This window comes from Protopterus annectens, chromosome 6.part0 (assembly GCF_019279795.1).
Source record: "Protopterus annectens isolate FY-2018-M chromosome 6.part0, PAN1.0, whole genome shotgun sequence".
Classification (NCBI taxonomy): Eukaryota; Metazoa; Chordata; order Ceratodontiformes; family Protopteridae; genus Protopterus; species Protopterus annectens.
The window spans coordinates 1,841,674,742-1,841,695,936 of NC_056737.1; the positions used below are offsets into that span (position 1 = coordinate 1,841,674,742).

The 21,195-nt window shown below is 42.7% G+C and overlaps 1 protein-coding gene across 3 annotated transcripts in view; it reads right to left on the reverse strand.

Moving 5' to 3' along the window:
- Positions 1-21,195, reverse strand: part of STAT1 (signal transducer and activator of transcription 1) — a 1,683,855-nt gene that overhangs the window by 746,768 nt on the left and 915,892 nt on the right. For all 3 annotated transcript variants that reach the window (XM_044075195.1, XM_044075193.1, XM_044075194.1), the window contains 2 exons: positions 20,534-20,563; positions 20,340-20,433 (listed from right to left, as the gene is read on the reverse strand). In XM_044075195.1, coding sequence (XP_043931130.1) covers positions 20,340-20,433; positions 20,534-20,563 — 124 coding nt within the window. The remainder of the gene's footprint in view (positions 1-20,339; positions 20,434-20,533; positions 20,564-21,195) is intronic.

Below are 21,195 nucleotides of genomic sequence, written 5' to 3' on the forward strand. Positions count from 1 at the left end.
TTGAAATTAGATGATGTGATTATTTGGGTTCCTATTACATGAACAAACTTTTCAAAGTTCGAATGTCAAATGGTCAACACCATATGATCGAACTTTGAAAAGATTGAAGGTTAAATGTAACGGCGCTGTGCAGAAAGGGAGAATTTCCCTTTTCTGCACTGAAGTGCGATCTCGGAGTTGGTATATTTAAGTAGTGGGGAGTGGGAGGGTGCAGGGGGGGCTTGCCCCCCTGCTTGGAGCGTTAAGGTAAGTTTTATTTTTTTTGTTGATGTTTTATTATATATTCGAAGTTTCAAACTTTGATCATATGTTGTCAAACATATGGGATTCGAAGTTTTGAAACTTTGAATAAATAATATTGACCCGATTATTTGACTGGCTTGTTTAATTAATTTTTCATCCTTAGAAGAGTTTGTGGCACATGGTCTGAAATAAAACTTTCCTTGTTTTGCTGTTGTAGTTTCTGTTCTGTGCATTGGAATTTACACTGTTCTTTCTGACTGTAGAGGAGCAGAATTAATTTTAAGAACTTTGCAGTACCGGTGCCCATACTAAACAAATACACAAGGCAGATCAGAGAACATTCTTCAGTCCTTGTCCCAAATTCTGTACAAAGGCTTTCTGTACTTGGATCGGGCATCGGGGGCTATGAAGGCACCTCACTGAATTCCGGAAAACTGACAACCTGATTAGCGGTAGCATCGTCGGAAGGCTTAGCCTTGTGTGGTCTGTCTCTATCTTTATCTTTATGTTTTTTCAGAATGTTTACAGATTGTTGGCTGACAGACACCATTTCGGAATATGAAGACAGAAGACCAAAATACCTGGCTACAATAAGAGGTCTACGACGAATGGTTCTCGCGTTAAAGAGAGCACAGAACCGGCAATGGGGGACCTCATGGTCTGGGCCTAAACAAGTGATGCAGTATGAATGGAAGTCTCGGTGTGGGATTTACTTTCCACAGGCGAGACAATTGTTAACTTTCTCGGATATCGGTTAGTGCAAGAAAAAAGGATCCCCAACAGGGTACTTAGCTTTAGACGTTTTCAGCTGTAATTCAAACTTTGGTAGTGACCGACCGGCACACTTGTGAACTGCTTCTGCTATGGGCTCCACGGCAAGAAAGACTGACGTAATGGCATTGGCTACATTGCTTTATAGCACTGATGACCTGACGTCAGTCAGTAAGCGACAGCAGCTGACGCAGAAAAACACTGACTCTGGTATTCAGGCCGGCCGAGGGCTACCACAGCAGGGATAACCCACAGGTGATGACTGCAACAGTGAAACACGAAAAACATCAAGGGTTAGTATTCAGAGGAGTGGTGAATAGACCTAAGGCCAAATTCCACCATATGCTCACTAAGTGCTAAAAGACATAACTGAAACTCCTTACTAAATCAGATGATCTGCAATGGAATCTGCTTGATAAGTGCTATGTCTGGGTTAATCTGATCCACATTCTCATTTCACTAATTTTTCTCTGAAAATACAATGCTTAGTGTATATTACGTACGTGCATGCATATGCAGTGACATTGTTTGCTGACACATAAGCATGCCTAGTTCCTGAGCCTTCAGTTCACTCACCACTAGCTAGCATATGTCTTGCAATTTAAAAAATAACAATGAAAACTTGGTACCTAGACTGCTAAAAATTATTAGTTAAGTACTTACCATAACTTGGTATCTTTGTTGTCCTCTTCTCATTCTGCTTCATGTATGGGTCTCTGATCCGGCTTGGCCACCTCCCACAGACCTGAACTTCCAGGCACAAACTCCTCCCCTACCCATAATTCCCCAATTCTCGCCCAACCTCCTCAGATCAAGTTTGCTACCCCATAACTCAAGAAAGAAAGATAACCAGGAGCTCAACCTGGAACTAGGGTTCCAACAAAGGCTATCTAGATCCTCTACAAGCATATCCAACTTGGAGGGGGATGGTTAGGCAGGAATGTGAAGCACAATGAGAAGAGGAGATCACAGATACCAAGTTATGCTAAGTACGTAACTAGTAAATATGAGTCTGCTTTTTACATAATGTCTTGGGTGGCCTCAAGGAAGAATATGCTGGAGCACCAGTGAACCAAAGGACATCCTGCTTCTGGACACAACATCCAATTTATAGTGGGACATGAAGGTATGAGAGGTAGACCAAGTGGCTGCAGGCACAAATTTCATCAAAGAGAATCCTAGAAGAAAAAGCAGCAGATGCAGCAATGGATCTTGTTGAGTTAGCTTTTGGAGGACCTGGCAACTGCCAGCTATTCTTTTCATAAACAAAGGCAATGCAGTTAGTAATCCATTTTGCTAGTGTCACTTTGGAAACAGCTTGACCCTTAAGAATAGGGGAAAAAGAAACAAATAACTCTTCCGACTTCCCGAACTGCTCTGTCCTATGGAGGTAGAACCGAAGCTGCCTGTGGACATCTAAGGAATGCAGAATGTATTCTCCTCTGTTAGAAAATTTAGGAAAGAACACTGGTAATTGAATATATTGGTTGATATTGGAAGATGTAGCCACCTTCGGCATGAAAGAAGGGTTAGTATGGAGAGACACCCTATCCTTGTGAAAAATGATGTAAGGATGTTTGGAAGAGAGTGCTTGCAATTCAGATCCCTTTTTAGCTGACATAATGGCAACAAGAAAAGCAGATTTCCAAGATAAAACTTTCAAGTTACAATCCTTAGCCGGTTCAAAAGGACTCTGGGTTAAGGCTTGCAGAAACACAGTGAGATCCCATGGATCTGTAGAATCTTTAAAAGAAGGCTTCAAAAGAAAAACACCTTTCAGAAAGGCTTTACATAACTTAGCTGAAGCAATAGATCCTGAAGGCAATCCTGCAAAACTAGAACCTTGCTTACATAAAGATTGCAAAACTGACAGACTGTAGGAACTTGGAGCTGAAAAGGGATCAGTGTAATTATTGACTGCCCACATGGAGATCCTCTTCCAGTTACTCTTGTATACCTTTTTAGTAGACTGTTTCTGAGAGGCCAAAAGTATAGCTTTGACCTGGACCTGCTAGCAATCACAGGCACTGGAGAAACCATGTGGTTAACTTGCCTGACAGTGGGGAGGTCAGGTTGGAGTTCTAATGTCGGGTGAGAAAAGAGGTCTGGGCTCCAGCATCCACAGAGAATGTCTGAGATGAGATGAGAGGAAGGGGAACCACACCTGATGAGGATAGGAAATGCCCCCCCCCCCACTCTAGATGGGAAGCATCCGTGGGCACAATGGCTGAGGGCAAGGGAAGGATGAATGGTCTGCCGTTTGTCAGATCTGCTTGAATCCACCACCTTAGATGGAATCTGCAAATGTTTGTCAGTCTGATAGGAGTGGATAGGGGATGATGTAGAATGGACCATTGAACAGACAATGTTCATTGGAGAATGCGCATATAGTACCTTGTGAGCGGAACCAAATGAATGGCAGCAGCCATAAACCCCACAGCTCTTAGAGTCAGCCTGGCTGTAGAAGATGGAGAAAGCAGAATAGTTTGAACTTGAGACTTCAAGGTGTCGCTGCAATGTTGGGGCAAGGCAGCTATCTGAGTAGAAGTACTCAGATGTACCCGAATGAACTCTAGGTTCTGAAATGGCATTGGATGTGACCTGTCTGCTTTTATACTGATGCGTAGAAAATGAGACAAATGGTAAAGATAATCCCTGGCCTGGCAAAGTTGATGCTGAGTGGGGGCAGTCAGAAGCCAATCATCCAAATACAGGAATACCTGAAACCCTTGCAGTCGTCCTCTGCCATGCACTTGGTAAACACCTAGGGGGCTGTGGTGAGACCAAAGGGCAGGGATCGAAATTAGAAGTGACTGGCTCCCAGACGGAAGCACAGATGACTTTGGAGCACCTGTTTATTTCTGTATGAAAGTACGTATCCTTGAAACCCACCGCACATCCACTCGTCCTTCCTCAGCAATGGGAGTATGGACTGTATCGTCACCATCCGGAACTTGCTCTTCTTCATGAACTAATTGAGATTGCTTAGGTCCCATTTTCTCTGGCACCAAAAAGAAATGGAAGTTAGGTTCAGGACCCTTTCTGATTGGTCGGGACCTCTTGAATGACTCATTTCTGCAGCAATGTGGTGGTTTCGGCCACTACCAACTCCCTCTGACTAGGTGGAACATTGAGGATTGTTTTCAGTAAATTTGGAGGAGGAAGGGAAAAGGGAATATAGTAGCCTTTGGATGTAATTTTTTTGCACCCAAATATTTGATGTGATTTGGGCCCAGGCACTTGAGTGTAGAAAAAAACGTCCTCAGACTGTCTCCAGAATAAGACAGTCGGTTAGCACTTCAGGAATGCTTAAAGGGCTTGCCGGGAAAGGATTCCCTACAGCCCTGGTTCTGTGGGCTCCCTCTGCCTCTAGGGCAGGTGTCTCCCATTATAGGCTCCTCCTCTGCCTCTGGAGGAGAACTCTCCTCTTTGGCCAGGCAATGAACCTTAAGATTTAAGGACCCAAGTTAGTGCCTCTTTGATTCCTAGAGTAGGTTTGTTGGGGGACAGAAAACGTAATCCCCAAGGCAGACAAGGTCTTGCCTTCTTGCTTGCAGCAGGTCAGGATGTCCTTAACAGATGGTCTGAACAGTGATGAATCATCAAAGGGAATGCTGACAAACGACGCCTTAAAGGGTTCCATGAAATCGCATAGCTGCATCCAAGTATGGCAGCGCATCTCGATGCTGGTGCCAGCTGCTCTAGAAGAACCCTCTTCTGAGTGCGAAATAAGTCTCATGGAGTAGTTGGCTATAGAAGTGAAAGTGACTAGCTTAGGGGAAATTTTATCAAACGCCCCCTTAGGGCAAAGACTCCACCAAAGAATCAGAGAATTCCCTGATCAAGTCTCTCTGTATGTGAGTAAAGTGTGCCAAGTAATTGAGTGTCCTCAGCAAAAAGGTCGCTGAGGAATAAGTGCGCTTCCCGAACCTGTCCATCACTCTGGACTCCCTGTTCATCGGCTGGACAATGGAGCTCTGCTGGGTGAGCTCCTTCTTGGTAGCGGATGCCACCATCATAGCGTCAAAGGGAATACCCTTGCTCCAGAAAGTGCGGTCCTGGGGGGGGGTGACAGTATTTTATGTGGGCATTTGGGAATTGGTTCTATCGTGTCCAGCCCCTTCCATGCACGACTGGAAACCAGGTCAACAAGAGTGTCAGCCGGGGGGACCACCCAAGGTGTAGACTGCCCCATCCCAAAGGCCTCCAGGAATACGGATTCCAGTGAAGAGGGGCTTTTGGAAGCCAAGCCACCCTTGATCTTCAAAATCTCTAATATGTCTGCAAAGGAGACATCATCTGGTGGCATATTGGGAAACCCCCCCTTCTCCCTCATCATAATCTGTAACCTCAGTGAGGGACTCCATAAGGCAGTCTACATGCCTCCTTTTGCACATCCTCTTCCGTGGAACCTCTTCTGTGGGATACTCAAGGAAAGAGTCGGAAGAGGAAGGGCCCTCCTCAGATAGAGCAGGCTTGAAGGTCCTTTGAGACAGGCTGACCCTGGGCAGGAATGGTAGCTCCAAGACCTCGATCCAGAGGGGGAACATGGGGTGAAGCAGCAGCCAAAGGGTCTGGCACTATTCAAACAGAGAATGCCTCTTCCAAAGCCCGAAAAGCCAATGGTCCCAGACAGATCCTGCTGAGCTCCCCTGGAGCTGAAGGTACAGAGGAAGATGGAGGCAGCACACCAGAACCCCAACTCCCAGACAAAACCAGACCCGCACTGTCAAGAGCTGAAGATCCGGAGTGGGGAACTGATCCAAGAGCAGTGGAGCTGACCCTCTCCCCTTAGATCTGGCTGCAACATACTGGATCTGGGATTCAATCTAATCCAAGGACCTCAGAGCTGAGGCAGACAGGGCAACAGTTTGACCAGAAGAAACAAAGGCCCTTTGATCCGACCCCAAATTCCTTGGGACACAACTGTCCTGGGGCTCCAATACTCAGAACTGGATCAGGAAAGGAGAAAAAGGTGCAGGCTGGGCAGGCTCGGATCTATGAGGGGATGGAGCAGGAAGAATCCTCATCTGAATCCGGGCCTTGATTATGAATTTAACCATCCTGTCCACGTCCAGGTAAAGGCTTTCAGAGGACCTAGAAGAAGTCACTGAAGAAGGAAGAGAATGTCGGGATGACTGAAGGATCTTAGCTGGCAATGTAGGAGACAACAAAGCAATGGATCTCCATGAAGACTGCGGATCTGGAGACCTACAGATCTGAGATGGACTGCTTGGAACCGGAGACTTAGGATCTGAAGGCACTGTCGAAGTGGAGGGCTCACTCAGAGTCGTTAGGTCGATCGGATCCAATAGAGTCGACAGAGGTCTCAACGTTGGCAAAGTTGGATGTGAAAACCTCAGAGCCTTGGCAGCCAGCTCCAAGGAAGCTCTTGGCTCCTTAAGATGTCTCTTCTTCACTTTGAAGCTGAGTGAAAGCTTGGAGGGGGGTTGAGCCCCTAGAGAAACAGCAGAAGCGGGCAAAAGACCTTCCAAAAGAAGTATGTTTCTCCTCTCTTGCAAAGTCCTCAGACTGAATTCCTCACAGATGTTGCAAGGGGAGTGGAGGTGAGAAGGCCCGAGGCAATAAACACAATGGTTGCGGGTATCTGAGTGCAGAATCTCTCTCTCGCACTTGGAGCATCTCTTAAAGTCAATAAGCTTCTTCATACAGGAAAGACCTTAACAAAAGCACAAAAAGAGACACTAACTACAAGAACTATCAACATTACGTTAACCACAACTATACAAAGACTTTTTTTTAGAGAGAAGAAAGAAAAAAAGGAGGGCTGGGGCCCAGAACAGAAAAACAGAAAATAACACGTGAAAAACCTAATGCACAGCAAAAAACTACACAGGAGAAGAGGAGAGCGAAATATTAAACACTAAGCTAAAAACAACTATAAAAAGTGATCAGAAATAATAACAAAGATAATCCTTAACTGAGCCTGGAAACTCGCATCTGGGCACACCAGTGGCAAACGAGATCTAAGGAGGTTGGGTGAGACGTGGGGGAATTATGGGTAGTGGAGGAGTTTAAGCCTGGAAGTTCAAGTTTCTGGGAGGTGGCTGAGCCGAATCCGAGGCTCGGATCTAAGACCCACAGGTGAAGCAGAGTGAGAAGGACAACATCAGATGAAATATATTTCCACATACTTGCCACATTACAGGGAACTTTTAACATCCAAGGATGGAAGGTTTGTCTATGTACAGATGGACAGCAGAGGGGTACCTTTGATTCATAAAGTAGGTTCTCTCAAAAATCAAATGATATGGGAAGAAAGTATCCATTATAAATCAAACATCAGAACCTTTTGTGTTGGGTCCTATGAACAGGTAGAATCCCAAGTAGCAAATCCACCAAGGTGAAAGAAGATGGAAAACTGCCCAAGGACTAATGCTCAAAAGGATAAAGCCTTAAGTACAGATGTATCAAACAAAATCAACACTTTGATTCTCAGTCAACACACTAAAGTTTGGTAAAGGTGTGCCCTGAGGACAAGATGTCCATGTTAGAGATGTCTACAACAGAGACATCCCTAAAGCAGGCAGTAAAGGTATAACATACCAAGGGCAGTGTTCTTTGTTTAAAAATAAAACAGTTTTCAAAAAAATTCTTATCAGCTACTAACATTTCCTAGCCAGAGGTGGATCTCCACCTCCTGGTTATGACTTTCTATGATGTAACATCACCACCAACAATAAAGGCTCTTCCTCTATGACCACCTGTTCTCCTATATCCAAACTATATAGAATAATCTTAGGTGACAACTTGAATGTGTCACTTCCACATTGCAACGTCTGTCAATTTTTGTCCAGAAACCTTTAAGATTTATGCAAGCCAAAAAAGAAAAAAAAAAGAATTCCTTTTCCTAGATACAATCCTTGATATTTTCAGCAATATGATCTAGCTGTAGGAAATATACCAACTACCTAGAAGGGGTTAGGAAAGTTCTGTGAAAGGTATTTCCATATATGCACAAGTCAAGTAGGTTAGCAGAGTCAAAATGGGGCCCTCCAATATGTTTTTTCTTGTCCTATTAAAAAAAAAAAAAACACTTCCCAGGATTTGACTTCTGGCTCCAAGTATGTCTCCATCAGAAGAAGGAATACACTATGGAAATATTCCCGTCTTTAAATGTGTATGTTTATTATATATGTCACTAATGGTGACAATGAAGATGGCCACAATGCCTTGCTTGATTGAAAAAATATATCAGCCTTAGCTGGTATATAAAGTACTCCCTTCCCATTTTCTCAGACCTCTGTACCATTACTGTCTGAATGCTATACACTGCTGTCCTGGAGCAAAATCTACAGCACTTGCCCAGAGAAACTTCAGAAATGACCATTGCTTTAATTCCCCATGTTGTTTAATAAATACATTCACAGTTAAACAGATAGCAGGGACATACTGTGAATAAATGTCAAGTGCAGCTTCTTTTAAATCCCAGCTACTACAGCCCTGGATAAACATCTAGTGGTCTCATCTTGTCCTTCTGCCTCTATTCCAAGACTTCAGATGAGCTCCAGTCTGCTTAAAAGAGAATTAGCATACAATCTTGTAATTTTTTTCTCTATCCTTTATTTATTTTCTCTACTTCCTTGAACTAATTATTCTTTCTGAACCAGCCCATGTTTTTACTGAAGCTTATACCTAAAATAACTGCTGTTTATTTTTGGATAACATCCGAGCAATATTGTGTCCTGGAGACTGACTTTGCACCAGTCAACGGCTGAGGTTTTTTTGCAAAGCACAGTGCATTGAGCTGATTACTGTATGCTAGGCAGCATATGAGGACTACAACGGTATCTAAAAAGCCTATGATGTCAACATTCTCAGGACCTGGAATCAATGATTCCTATCATTCCTTGTATAAAGACAGAGTTCCTTTGGTGGGCAGAGCCCTGCCACCACAAGGGACTGCCATTCACTCTACCCCATGCTGCCCAAACCCTAACAACAGATGCATCAGACAATGCATGGGGGTGCTCACTTGGCAGGGCAGTGCAATCAGGGAAATTGGAACCCGAGTCAAAAGCACCTGCATATCAGTCAAAAAGAAATGTTAGCTGCACAGAATTCTCTGACAGCCTTCAAGGTCAAGGACCACATTCTTCCAGGACAATTATTAGTAAAGACGGACAACACCACTGTTATGTGGTACATAAACAAACAGGGGAGGAACCCACTCATACCCTCTCTGCATACTAGTCGTGCCTCTGTGGAACAAAGTCTTGAGCTACCAAGTGCACCTACAAGCTCAATTCCTGCTAGGCAAGCTAAATACACTGGCAGGCGACCTAAGCAGAAATCTCATGGACCCACACAAGTACAAACTGGAACCAAAGATATTCAACATTTTGGGAAACAAATGGGGGAGCCCAGAGATAGACAGACAAGCTTGGAAAGTGGATGCCCTGTCCTTCACCTGGCAAAGCCTCTCAGTTTAAGCCTTTCCCCCCTCTTGAAAGTTCTATTAAAGATCAAACAGGACAAACTAAACACAATACTCATTGCCCCAGACTGGCCACGCCAACACTGGTACCTCCTCTTGCACAGTATGTCACTGCTGGAACCATGGCACCTGGTTCAGACCCCTTCCCTGCTGTCCCAGCAGGACGGCCAGATTCTGCACCCCCAGCTTCAAACCCTGAACCTGGCAGCCTGGCTAATTACCTGAGTTCTCCTATACCATCCCTCAGCAAGCAAGTGCTGGATGTCATCCTTGTCTCTTGTGAAACTGTTTAAGCCGCCTGCTCACAGTACCTTACATCTCCTACTTTCCATTCTCTTTTGATTACAGCTAAAACAAGGCAGATGCAGCATCTTACACTGCCTCTGACCTGAAGGTGTCTCTTTTCACTGATTGTTTTTCTTACCTGAACAGACCCTCGTGGTGCTAACCGCTCCATTTGCCCTCTCTATGAGTGGAATCACTCTGCTTCCCCTACTCCCATTCCCACCCACCCCCACTTACTTTAATTAACCATACATAACTCCTCCACCAAAATTAACCAATCAGAAAACTAAGGACCTATATCACACCCACAATACTAATGTAATCATTAATCCACTTATACTACAGGAACAGATACACACCTACAAATACATCTACAGCTACTAAGTCTAACGCAAACCTATATCCCTCCCCCAACAGAACCTATTCTGCTTCCCCCTTTTTAACTTCCTTCATTCAACCACACAGCAATAAGTCCAAAATGCACTCCTTATATGCCTTATATATCATAATTCTCTCACTAATAACAAACCTAACCTCATACCAAAATAACCTCAACACCAACCTACATAGTAAACCACCTACCTGGACCTACACCATTATACCCACACAGACAGCATTTTGTATCTCTTCCACAATCTACAATCACTCTAACCTAGAGCTAACCCCATTTAGAATTCCATATAACTCCACAAAAGGCTGTTTCTCCATACAGTACAATCTATCTATCTCCAAATATCTCCAGTCCATTGTGAACATTGCTTCACAACATATACTTAATGAAGACATGTATCCAAATCTTGCTCCCTCAGCTAATCCCATAAGCAATGTAATTCAGTCCAAAGTTAACCCAACTCCCCTTAGACAACTGGCTGAACTCTTAATTCTCAACATTAACATTAGCTTAACAAAATCAACGAACTGCACACAACCCAATCCTTTTGTTCCCCAGACATTGTGCTCCTTACTGAAACATGGCTTAAGCCACATAACAAAGACAATGATATGCTCCCACCATGATATGACCTACTTAGAAAAGACTGCATATCCAAAAGAGGAGGTCGTGTCACCCTACTTTTCAAGTACAACGTTACATTTGACTTTACTAACATAAATATCCCAACTTTCAACAATGCCGACACCCTATTCACAAAGGTAAAAATTAACCCACAGAAACAACTAAACATACTAGACTCATACATCCCTCCTGGGGAGGATATACACACACTAGAATCCATAACCCACTGGGTATCAAAATTTCTCTGCCATAAAACACTCTTATTAGGTGATTTCAACATGGACTGGACTTTAATGAATTCACCCCTCCCCATTACTCATATAAACCTACACGGTTTCACACAGATCATCCAAACCCCTACTAGGATTGACAAAGCCATGAAAAAGGAATCCATTTTAAATTAGATGTTCAATAACTGCCCATCCATGACACAATACTCTGACATATTACCTGACACCCTAAGTGACCACCTCTGTACTTTTCTGCTAAGACAAACCAAACCAACTAAAAACAGTCCCCTCAAACAAATATGCTACAAAAAAACCTCAGAGCAGATGACATAATAATAGCACTGAACCACTGCAACTGGTCCTCCCCTACTTAGCCCCCCTATACAAGGCAGAGGACTATTTTAATTCCACATTTCTGAACATACTCAACCAACTTGCCCCTCCCAAACATAATTCGAATAAAATCCAACTCTGCCCCTAGTTCAGCAAAAGTACCAGACTCCTACTAAAACAAAGGGATAAAGCATGGGACACCTGGCATGACAAAAAAAACCTAATACTAACAGGCAACAATTTCTTGAATTAAGAAATAAAGCAAAAAACAAACAAACAAAAAAAAAAAAAAACAAATAAGAACAGATAAAAAAATTACTCCACTATACAAAGCACAAAGCTAACCCTCAAAAATTCTGTGCTGCCATAAGTAATATTCTCTAACCAGGCAAAACTGGCACCCCAACTCCAAACATTGACACATCTATAAGTAACACTGACACACAATTCAATGACTATTTTACCAACTCCATTTTAAAACTATCAACATATTCTCCACCCACAACCCTCCCACTCTTACCAAGCTCCCCATCCGACCAAAACTATTTGTCCTTCCAACCAGTCCAGACCAGTAAAATCCACAGATACCTGTCCAAATTAAGACTCACTACCCTGGCTGCTGATAAACTCCCAGCAGAATATCTTTGTAACACAGCCAAAGCTATCTCATAACCTGTCTATAACTACAAATAGGTCAATCTCTGACATTATAAATAGGTCACTCTCTGAGCAAAATGTCCTAATTCTCTGGAAAATCTCACATATACCTCTACACATGGGTGGAAACTCAAATGAGTTATCGAACTCCCGCCCAATAGCCATACTATCCCCACTCTCAAAAATTCCTAGAGAAATGCATACATTCCCAAATATTGAAATTCTTTCTCTCTAACAATCTCCTAGCCAAAATTCAATGTGGTTTTTTGACCCGGCCGCAGCACCACTACTGCCCTTATCAGTTTCACCAATCACATTAATCAACCGTGAAATGCAAGCAATCTAGTAGCAACTATCTTTTTAGACTTCTCAAAAACATTTCATACAGTCTCCCATAGCAAACAGTAGAAGCGTAAATAAACTGACGACGAATAGTTCGTTGTTTAAATAAGGCACAAAACCGACAGTGAGGTACGTCGTGGTCAGGGCCTAAGCAAGGAAAGCAGTACGAATGAAAATATTTATGAGGTATTTGCTTTCCACAAGAAATACATTTATTAACTTTTACTGACATCGGTTTAGAGCAAGAAAAAGTTTCCCCAATGGGGTACTTAGCTTAGTTGAAGACTTTGGTTCTGAAACACGAAAATTTCCTCCTCAAACTGGGTAATCCTAGTCTGCCTTGTTCTACTGGAAGAATCAGATTATCTCACTTGACCCTTGCTGTCTTCCCTTCCCAGATAATATCCTTCAACTCTTTTTAATTGCTATCCACAGCTTCTCTTCTGGTTGATAAAAATATGTCTGACCTGTGTATAAGGCTAAAGGGACTAAAAACATTTTAATTGCTTGAATCTTAGTATCCATATCCATATAACAAAAAGTACAGTTTTGTACCTACCATAAATGTAGATGTCCAAGTGTAGACACTGCTGCAGTCATTACATTTGGGTTATCCTGCCGTCAGGCGGTCCCGCAGTCGGCCAGAGTTCCAAAGTCTTGGTCCGGCATCGGCTGCTGTCACCTCCTCCCTGACGTCAGTGCGACAGTGGTATATAAGATGCAGCCGACGCCATTTTCTTCAGTTTTTCTTGCCCAAGATGTCAGGTGCCTCTAAATATGTAGGCAATTCCAATTGCTAATACAACATACATAAGAAAAGCAGAAAACAACTTACAGCTACCAGCAAATACTCCCCATAGGTAGTAAGGGTAGAAGACATAGGTACATACCAGCCAGTAAGAGGGGAAGGAGGGAGGGTAACCTGGACTGCAGCAGTGTCTACACTCGAACATCTACTTTTATGGTAGGTACAAAACTGTACTAAGTTCATTGTGTTACAATGCTGCAGTCATTACACTTAGGTAGAATCCCAAAGCTGAGGAAGGGTAGCTGGTCCTATAAGGCATTAGGGGTGGCTATAAGGCCCTGCAGCACTGCAGTGGCGAAGCCAGCTCTGGATTTAGAGTATAGAGGCAAATGGTAATGCTTGGTGAAGGCATGTACAGAACTCCAAGTTGCTGCTTCCAAAATATCCTTGGTAGGTACTCCCCTGAGATAGGCAGTTAAAGTGGCTGTTGCCCTGGTGGAGTGAGATCTAATGCTGCTAGGTACAGGTTTTCCATGGTATGTGTAGCAGAAATGTGTGCAATGTCCTATCCATTTTGAAATAGTCTGTTTTAAAATGGCTTTTCCCTGTGCTCCTGCAGCTTATGCTACCAATAATTGCTCAAATTTTCTGAAAGCTTTGATTTTGTCCAAGTAGAAGCATAACTGCCTGTGAATGTCCAAAGAGTGCAGTAGTCTCTCCCCTTTATTCTGTGGTTTAGGATAAAAAGTTGGCAGGTGAATAGTTTGGTTTAGAGCCATACTGGATATCACCTTTGGCATAAAAGTATGGTTAGTTCGTAAAGACACCCTGTCCTGGTGGAAAATGAGGAAAGGTTCCACTGCCATTAGTGCCTGTAATTCTGAAACTCTTCGTCCTGATGTTATTGCCAGGAGCACAGCAGTTTTCCAAGAGATATCTTTTAATTTTGCTGTGTTGGCTAGCTCAAAAGGAGGTAAAGTTAGCTTCTCCAAAACAAAGTTGAGGTCCCAAGTTGGAGTAGGTGCTCTACGGGGCAGTCTTATGTTTTTAGCCCCTCTGAGGTACTGTTTTAACAGAGGATTAGAGAAAACTGGTGGATCCATGTTGTAATGAGCAGAGATGGCAGAGGCGTGGCTCTTGATGGATGAGAAGGAGAGTCCTTTGTCCAGCATCTCAGTTAAGTATTGTAGTTTCTGAGGAATGTTTGGGACAAGAGGGTCAAGGCTGTGAGCTTGGTTCCAGGCACAGAATTTCTTCCATTTATCCGAATAGGCTTTCCTGGTACTAGGCCTTCTGGCCTCCAGAATGACATCCATAACAGCTTTGGAGAGAGACATTGCTTGCTTGATTAAGGAATCTTCCATGCAGCTAGGTTTAAGGTCTTTAGCTGGCTGTGTAGTATTTGTTTGTTGTGCTGAGTCAGCAGATGTGGGATTTGAGGCAAAATCCAGGGTGGTTCTTGTGCTAAGCTCCTTAAGATTGGGTACCAGTGCTGGCGTGGCCAATCTGGTGCAATCAGGATCATCTTTGGCTCTCCCTGTCTGGCTTTTATGAGTACCTTTGGCAGGAGAGGTAGTGGTGGGAAAGCGTATACTTGTAGGTTCTTCCAACTGAATGAGAAGGCATCCACTTTCCATGCTTGTGGATGATAACTCCTTGTGCAGAATTTTTGTAGCTGGCAGTTTATTGGGGATGCAAACAGATCTATGTCCGGGCTCCACCATTTCTGTGTTATCATTCTGAATATTTGTGGATTCAACTCCCATTCGTGGAGATCCATGATGTTTCTGCTTAAGTCGTCAGCCAGTGTGTTTTTCTCTCCTGGCAGGAATTGTGCTTGCAGATGAACTTGAAGGTTTATAGCTGTGTTCCATAAGGTCATAGCTTGTCTGCATAGGGGTAGGAGTGAGTGCCCCCTTGCTTGTTTATGTACCACATAACTGTGGTATTGTCTGTCTTTAGTGGTAGTTGTCCTGGATGCAGCAAGTCCTTGAAAGCTATAATCACATTTTGTACAGCTAGCATCTCTTTTTGACTGATGTGAAGATGCCTTTGTTCTGCGGTCCACATGCCCTGAATACATTTGCCTGCCATGTGTGCTCCCCAGGCGTAATCCGATGCATCTGTTGTCAGTGTTTGCCTGGCTGTGGGTTGTGTAAATGGCTGTCCCTTGTTGAGGTGACAAGCTTGAGCCCACCATTGAAACTCCTGTTGAAGGCAAGGGATTAGTGGTATAACTGTTTCCACACCTTGACAGTGTTGAGACCATACATTCTTTAGGTACCATTGTAGGTTCCTCATATGCAGTCTGGCATATGGAATTAGTAGTATGCAGGATGCCATGTAACCCAAGGCCTGCAGAATTTTTCTTGCAGGAAGCTGGGTCTTTGTTGCCATCAACTGAAAGTATTGAGTTAGTTGTCCTTGTTTGTCTGGCGTGAGATAAGCCATCTGGGCCGTTGTGTTCAAGCTGGCACCCAGGAATATAATCTCTTGTGAGGGCACTAGTTTTGATTTCTTTTCGTTTACTGCAGGCAACTTAATAACTTTTTTACGTACGCTAGATGCTTTAGAAGAATGTCCTTGCTCTCTGCTTGAATCAGGCAGTCGTCCACGTACGGATAAATTTTAATACCTTTCTGTCTGCAAAATGCAATTACTGGTGCCAGGCACTTTGTGAAGACCCTGGGAGCAGTAGATAAGACAAAGGGCAGTGCAAAGAATTGGTAGTGCATTGAACCAGCTATGAATCTGAGGTATCTTCTGCAGTTTTGTCTGATAGGGATATGCAGGTATGCCTCTTTGAGGTCCAAAGTCACGAGCCAAGCTTTCTTGCCCAGCATGGGAAGAAGCTGCTGTAATGTCAACATTTTGAATTTCGGAACATCCAGGTAAGTGTTTAGAGATGAAAGATCCAGAATGGGCCTCCAGGCTTTGTCCTTTCTGGGTACCAGAAAGAGTCTTGAGTAAAATCCTTGTCCTTGCTCCTGTGATGGTACCTTCTGAATAGCTCTCATAGCCATGAGTGCTGCCATTTGTTTTTGAGCCTCTGCCCATTGATTTGGTGGCAGATTTGACATTCCTTTTAACCTTGGCAGAGTGTGAAAGTGGAACCTGTAACCTTGAAATACAATGTTGAGAACCCATTTGTCTTTGGTGATCATTTGCCAATTGTGGTAGAAGAGTGCCAGTTTTCCTCCCAAGGGGGCTGCCAAGAAGGATTTGTTTGGCAGCTGTAGTGGGAAGTCATTGGAGCTGCTTTTTATATGGTTGTGGCCTGTCTTCCCCTTCTTTCTGGCCTGATGCAACCCATTGTCGAGGCCTGTAAGGACCTTGTGTTTGACCTCTACCTCTTGGATGTCGGTATCTTCCCCTTTGAGGTCTGTCTGTAATTGGAAAGGACCAATTCTTAGTTGGCCAGTTTCTTCTAAATCTAGGAGGCTGAACCTGTAAGAAATCCTTCATCGTTTGCATAGATTTTGCCTTATCCTCCATTTTCTTTAATACCTCTTCTGCCTTAACTCCAAATAACACATCCTGCTGCAAAGGTGTATCCAATAGTTTTGCTTTAACATGATCTGGTAACGTATGTCCTTTTAACCAAGCATGTCTTCTAATGACAGAGCCTGTAACTGCTGCTCTGCAGGAGGCCTCTAGAGAATTAAAACCACATTGCAAAGCATGCTTTCCCACTTGTTCAGCTGCATGCAATAAATCCTGCATTTCTTTAAAATTAGGAGGATCTGATTCTGGAAGCATTTTGTGTTTTAACTGAGACAGTAAAAATCGCTGGTATTTTAGCATGTGAAACTGGCAATTTAAGGCTCTCATTGCTAAAGTTGCAGACGTATACACTTTCTTTCCCCATCAGTCTAATGCTCTGGAATCTCTGTCAGAGGGAACTGGATCCTTGGCTGATGAGGCCTTAACTCCTTTGGGTCCCTGAGAAATAGTTTTAGGGTCAGCGACAGGACTTTTATACAGAAATTTATGTAAGTCAGGGACTCTGCAGTATCTGTCAGGTTTAACAGGGGCTGGAGGTAAGGAATCAGGATTTAAGCTCTATTCAGTATATACATCATCCACAATATCTAACACAGGCAGAATAGCAAGGGGTCTGTGTTGAGGTAATAAAAGGAAGTCTCTGAGCCTTTTCTTGGATTCTGAGTAAACCTGGCCTTCACAGTGGAAATGCTCCCTCATGGTATGTAGGGTTTCCCCAAAGGAGTAGTCCTCAGGTGGTGAGGCTGATGGAAGTGATTCCTCAGCATCAGAATCCTCATAAGGGGGTAAAGAGTATCCTAGGTCTGAGGATGAATCAGAAGAGATGGACACCTGGTCGGATGAGTCATAGTCTGCATCCTGTCTAGGCCTTTTATCAGGAGGGGGATGGGACCCCCTGATAAGAGTAATTAGGTCTTCGGCCATTTTGAGCATTTGTTTCTTAGTCATGGAGGCCTGTCCTGGAGAATGCTGTATTTGTTTCTTTGACTTTAAAGGAGGCTTAGACTTAGCTGAGGGTTTAATGCTTAACTGAGTAGGTCTGAAGACACCCTCTGTAGCTGTGGGTTGCTCAGCTACTCCGGATCCCTCTGAAAGGTTAGTCTCGGTACGCTGAAGAGCTTGCGCATCTGAAGGCCCAGCCATCTCCACGTGGGAGTCAGAGGCGGCTTGTGGTTCTACAGAAGCGGTCGTCAGGGGCTGCGAAGGCGCCTCGCTGAAAACCGGAGAACTGGTGACTGGCCTAGAAGAGGCTTTGTCGTCAGTTTTGGGCCTCGGATGCCTATCCTTGTCTTTGCGCTTTTTGTGTATTTCGGTTGTCGGAAGTTCCGATGGCATGGTATAAGTGAATGTTCTACCAAAATAATGTCAGGCAAAATCAAACCGACGTTTAATAGTGCACTTGCTAAACCTAGCACAAAACCGACAACCAGTAACGTCGTGGTCACGGCCTAGGCATGGGATACAATAGGAATGGAAATCTTTATGAGGTATTTGCTTCCCACAAGAAATACAGTTATTAACTTTTACTGACATCAGTCTGAGGCAAGAAAAAGTTTCCCCAACGGGGTACTTAGCTTTGTAGAAGACTTCGGTTCTGGATTCGGAATGAAAATCTCAGGAGATGGCCGACAGGCACTTGCGAACTGCTTTTGCTTCAGGCACCACGCGGCAAGAAAGACTGAAGAAAATGGCGTCGGCTGCATCTTATATACCCCTGTCGCACTGACGTCAGGGAGGAGGCGACAGCAACTGATGCCGGACCAAGACTTTGGAACTCTGGCCGACTGCGGGACCGCCTGACGGCAGGATAACCCAAGTGTAATGACTGCAGCAGTGTAACACGAAGAACATCTTCCAGTTTCTCAATTTTTGTATTATCTTCTGTTTATTCTCTTCCCACATATCTTTAGCTGCCATAATACAGTCACTTCTAATCCATACTCAAAATACTGCATTTTACCATGTCCCCACAAATATGGATATTGCTGTACCAATTCATGTGTGGGTACAAAATTTACCACTACTATCTTTGTTTTAGCTTCATTAATTTTGTATCCAGAAAAGATATGAAACTGTCTTAAAATGTTTCACAACACTGAAATGTCCCTTTCTGGTTTTGTCATCTATAAAATAATATCATCTGCAAATAGAGCCAGCTTTTACTGACTACCATCCTAATTATATCCTTGAATTTTTGAGTCTCTTATTTTCTTTGTCAATGGTTCTAAATATAATGCAAACAACAAAGGGGAAAGCGGACGATCCTGCCTGGTTCCTCCACTCAGGCAGAAGTTATCAGAGAGAACTCCACACACTTTAATTTTTGCCTCTGATCCCACATATATACTCCTAACCAACCTTATAATTGTATCAGGGAAAGCAACTGCTTCCATTGCCCTGCTCATGAAGTCCCAGTTTACTTTGTCAAATGCTTTCTCTGCATCAAAAGCCACCAATAACAGTGGTATTTTCTTACATTCTGCTTCCCTCTGGATCATCAGTGTTCTGTTAATATTGTCAAATGTTTGCCTCCCCTCCACATAACCACACTGATCCATATCTATCAATTTTGGTATCAGTTTTGCCATTCCTTTAGCCATTATAGACATAAACACTTTATAATCATTTTTTAGTATGGAAATGGCCTTGCATGAAGCTGGATCTGATGTATCTTTACCCTGTTTAGGTATTACTGTTACCACAGCCTTCTTCCAGGATGCTGGTACTTCTCCTCCTCTTAAAATACTGTTAAACAACATCTTCCAGAGCTTTATAAGTTTTTTCCTCCTAGCTTTCAAGCTTCCACAGGAATACAATCCATTCCTGGGTACTTTCCTGTAGATTGGTTACACATAGCCATTTTTATCTCATCTCTTCCTATCCTAACGGTTAGTAAATTGAGCCTCATTTACCTCTAACCTTGGCATATTTAATTCTTCCATAAACATTTCCATTTGTACTTTTTCTTGATTTCCATATTTCTCTGCTTTATACAAACTTTCATAAAATTTTCAAAATATTTCTAATACTTCTACAGCGATCTCTTGTTGTCTTCCTTGTTACAGGCTTCCTAAGCTTGGTGACAGCTCTTTACGCTTTTGGTTGCCTGAGTTGTTGTGCTATAAGTTTTTGTGCTCTAGAATTATCAAAAACAGTTGCTTAACAGCAATCTTTCTAAACTCGTGCATATTATCTAGGTAATCCCTTATTTTCTGTTTAGCATTCTGCAGTTGCTCCTTTTCTTGTTCTGAGAGATCCCCCCTATTTTGCAGTACTAACATTTGTCATTCCCTCTAAATAATTCCTGTTACTTCTTAGCCATATCTCCCTTTCCTTTATTTCCACCCTAGTTTTAAACTCCACTTTAATTTTATCCCCATCCCTAGCTACAGTTTCAGAAGAAATTTCTATCTTCTCTAGTAGCTCCTGAATTAATTCCACAATCCATTCCTTAAATTCCTCTCTTTTCAACCCATAGGTGGGAAAGCGCCAGTGTCTCATTTTTATTTCATCACCTTGCATTTTTATTTTAGTGATTATTGGCGCATGATCTGAAATAGTTATTAGGTGCATTTCAAGACCTTCAATTAAATGCACATGTTCCTGTGAGATATAAATTCTATCACGAATGACTGATCTGAATCAAAAGCATATCACACATATGTGTCACATGTTCTGCTTCACAACTGCCCATATAATGATGTGAAACTGAATTCATTATCTGATAAATATGATGAAAAAGCCTGCTCTCACCAAGTGTCGAAACTCAGCTGCCAGACTTCCATTGGTGGACTCCTCCATGTTCATCACTTTGGTGTTTGTTCCCAATATATTAAATTTTCGGAATCTGTGTAAAAGGTGTAATATTTTATACGGTAAAATACAAGACAAGCATCACACATAAAAGCGTACTTTAGATATACACCAAAATTCAGTATGTTACATACCCTTTAACTGTATTTTTCTCATTGACATCCCTAAGGGGAAAAAATAAAACTGCGTTACTCACATTAGTCTGCATCTGGTATACCCAGAAGAGAAGAAAACATGTGCTAACTTCATTAGTAATGGAAGAACTTCTAAGGGAACATAATTTTACAATGACTTATAAGGCAGAGCTCTGTAACTCATTTTCAAAGTAATAATAATAACAATAATAATAATAATAATAATAATTACTGATGGCATTAAATGTCAAGTGACAAAAAATAAATACATAAAACAATTACTTTTATGAGTATGGATTAAAGAAGCTTCTGCTATGGCAGCTAAAGATATGTGGGAAAAGACTAAAAAGATCATACAAAATCTGAGAAGCTGGAAGCTCTTGTTTATGGACATGGATAGAAGGATACAGGCAGTGAAAATGTTTTTAGTCCCTTTACTTTCATATATGGGCCAAGCATATTTTTATCAACCAGAGGAGACAATAATTAATAAAGAGTTGAAGGAGTTTATCTGGGAGGGGAAAAGGGCAACAGGTGAGTGGGATAAACTGATCCTTCCAAAGGAACAAGTTGATTTAGGATAACCTGATTTAAAAGGATATTTTAGAGCAATACAGTTAAGGCTCATCATATACATAACACAAACAGAAGGTTAGCATTCA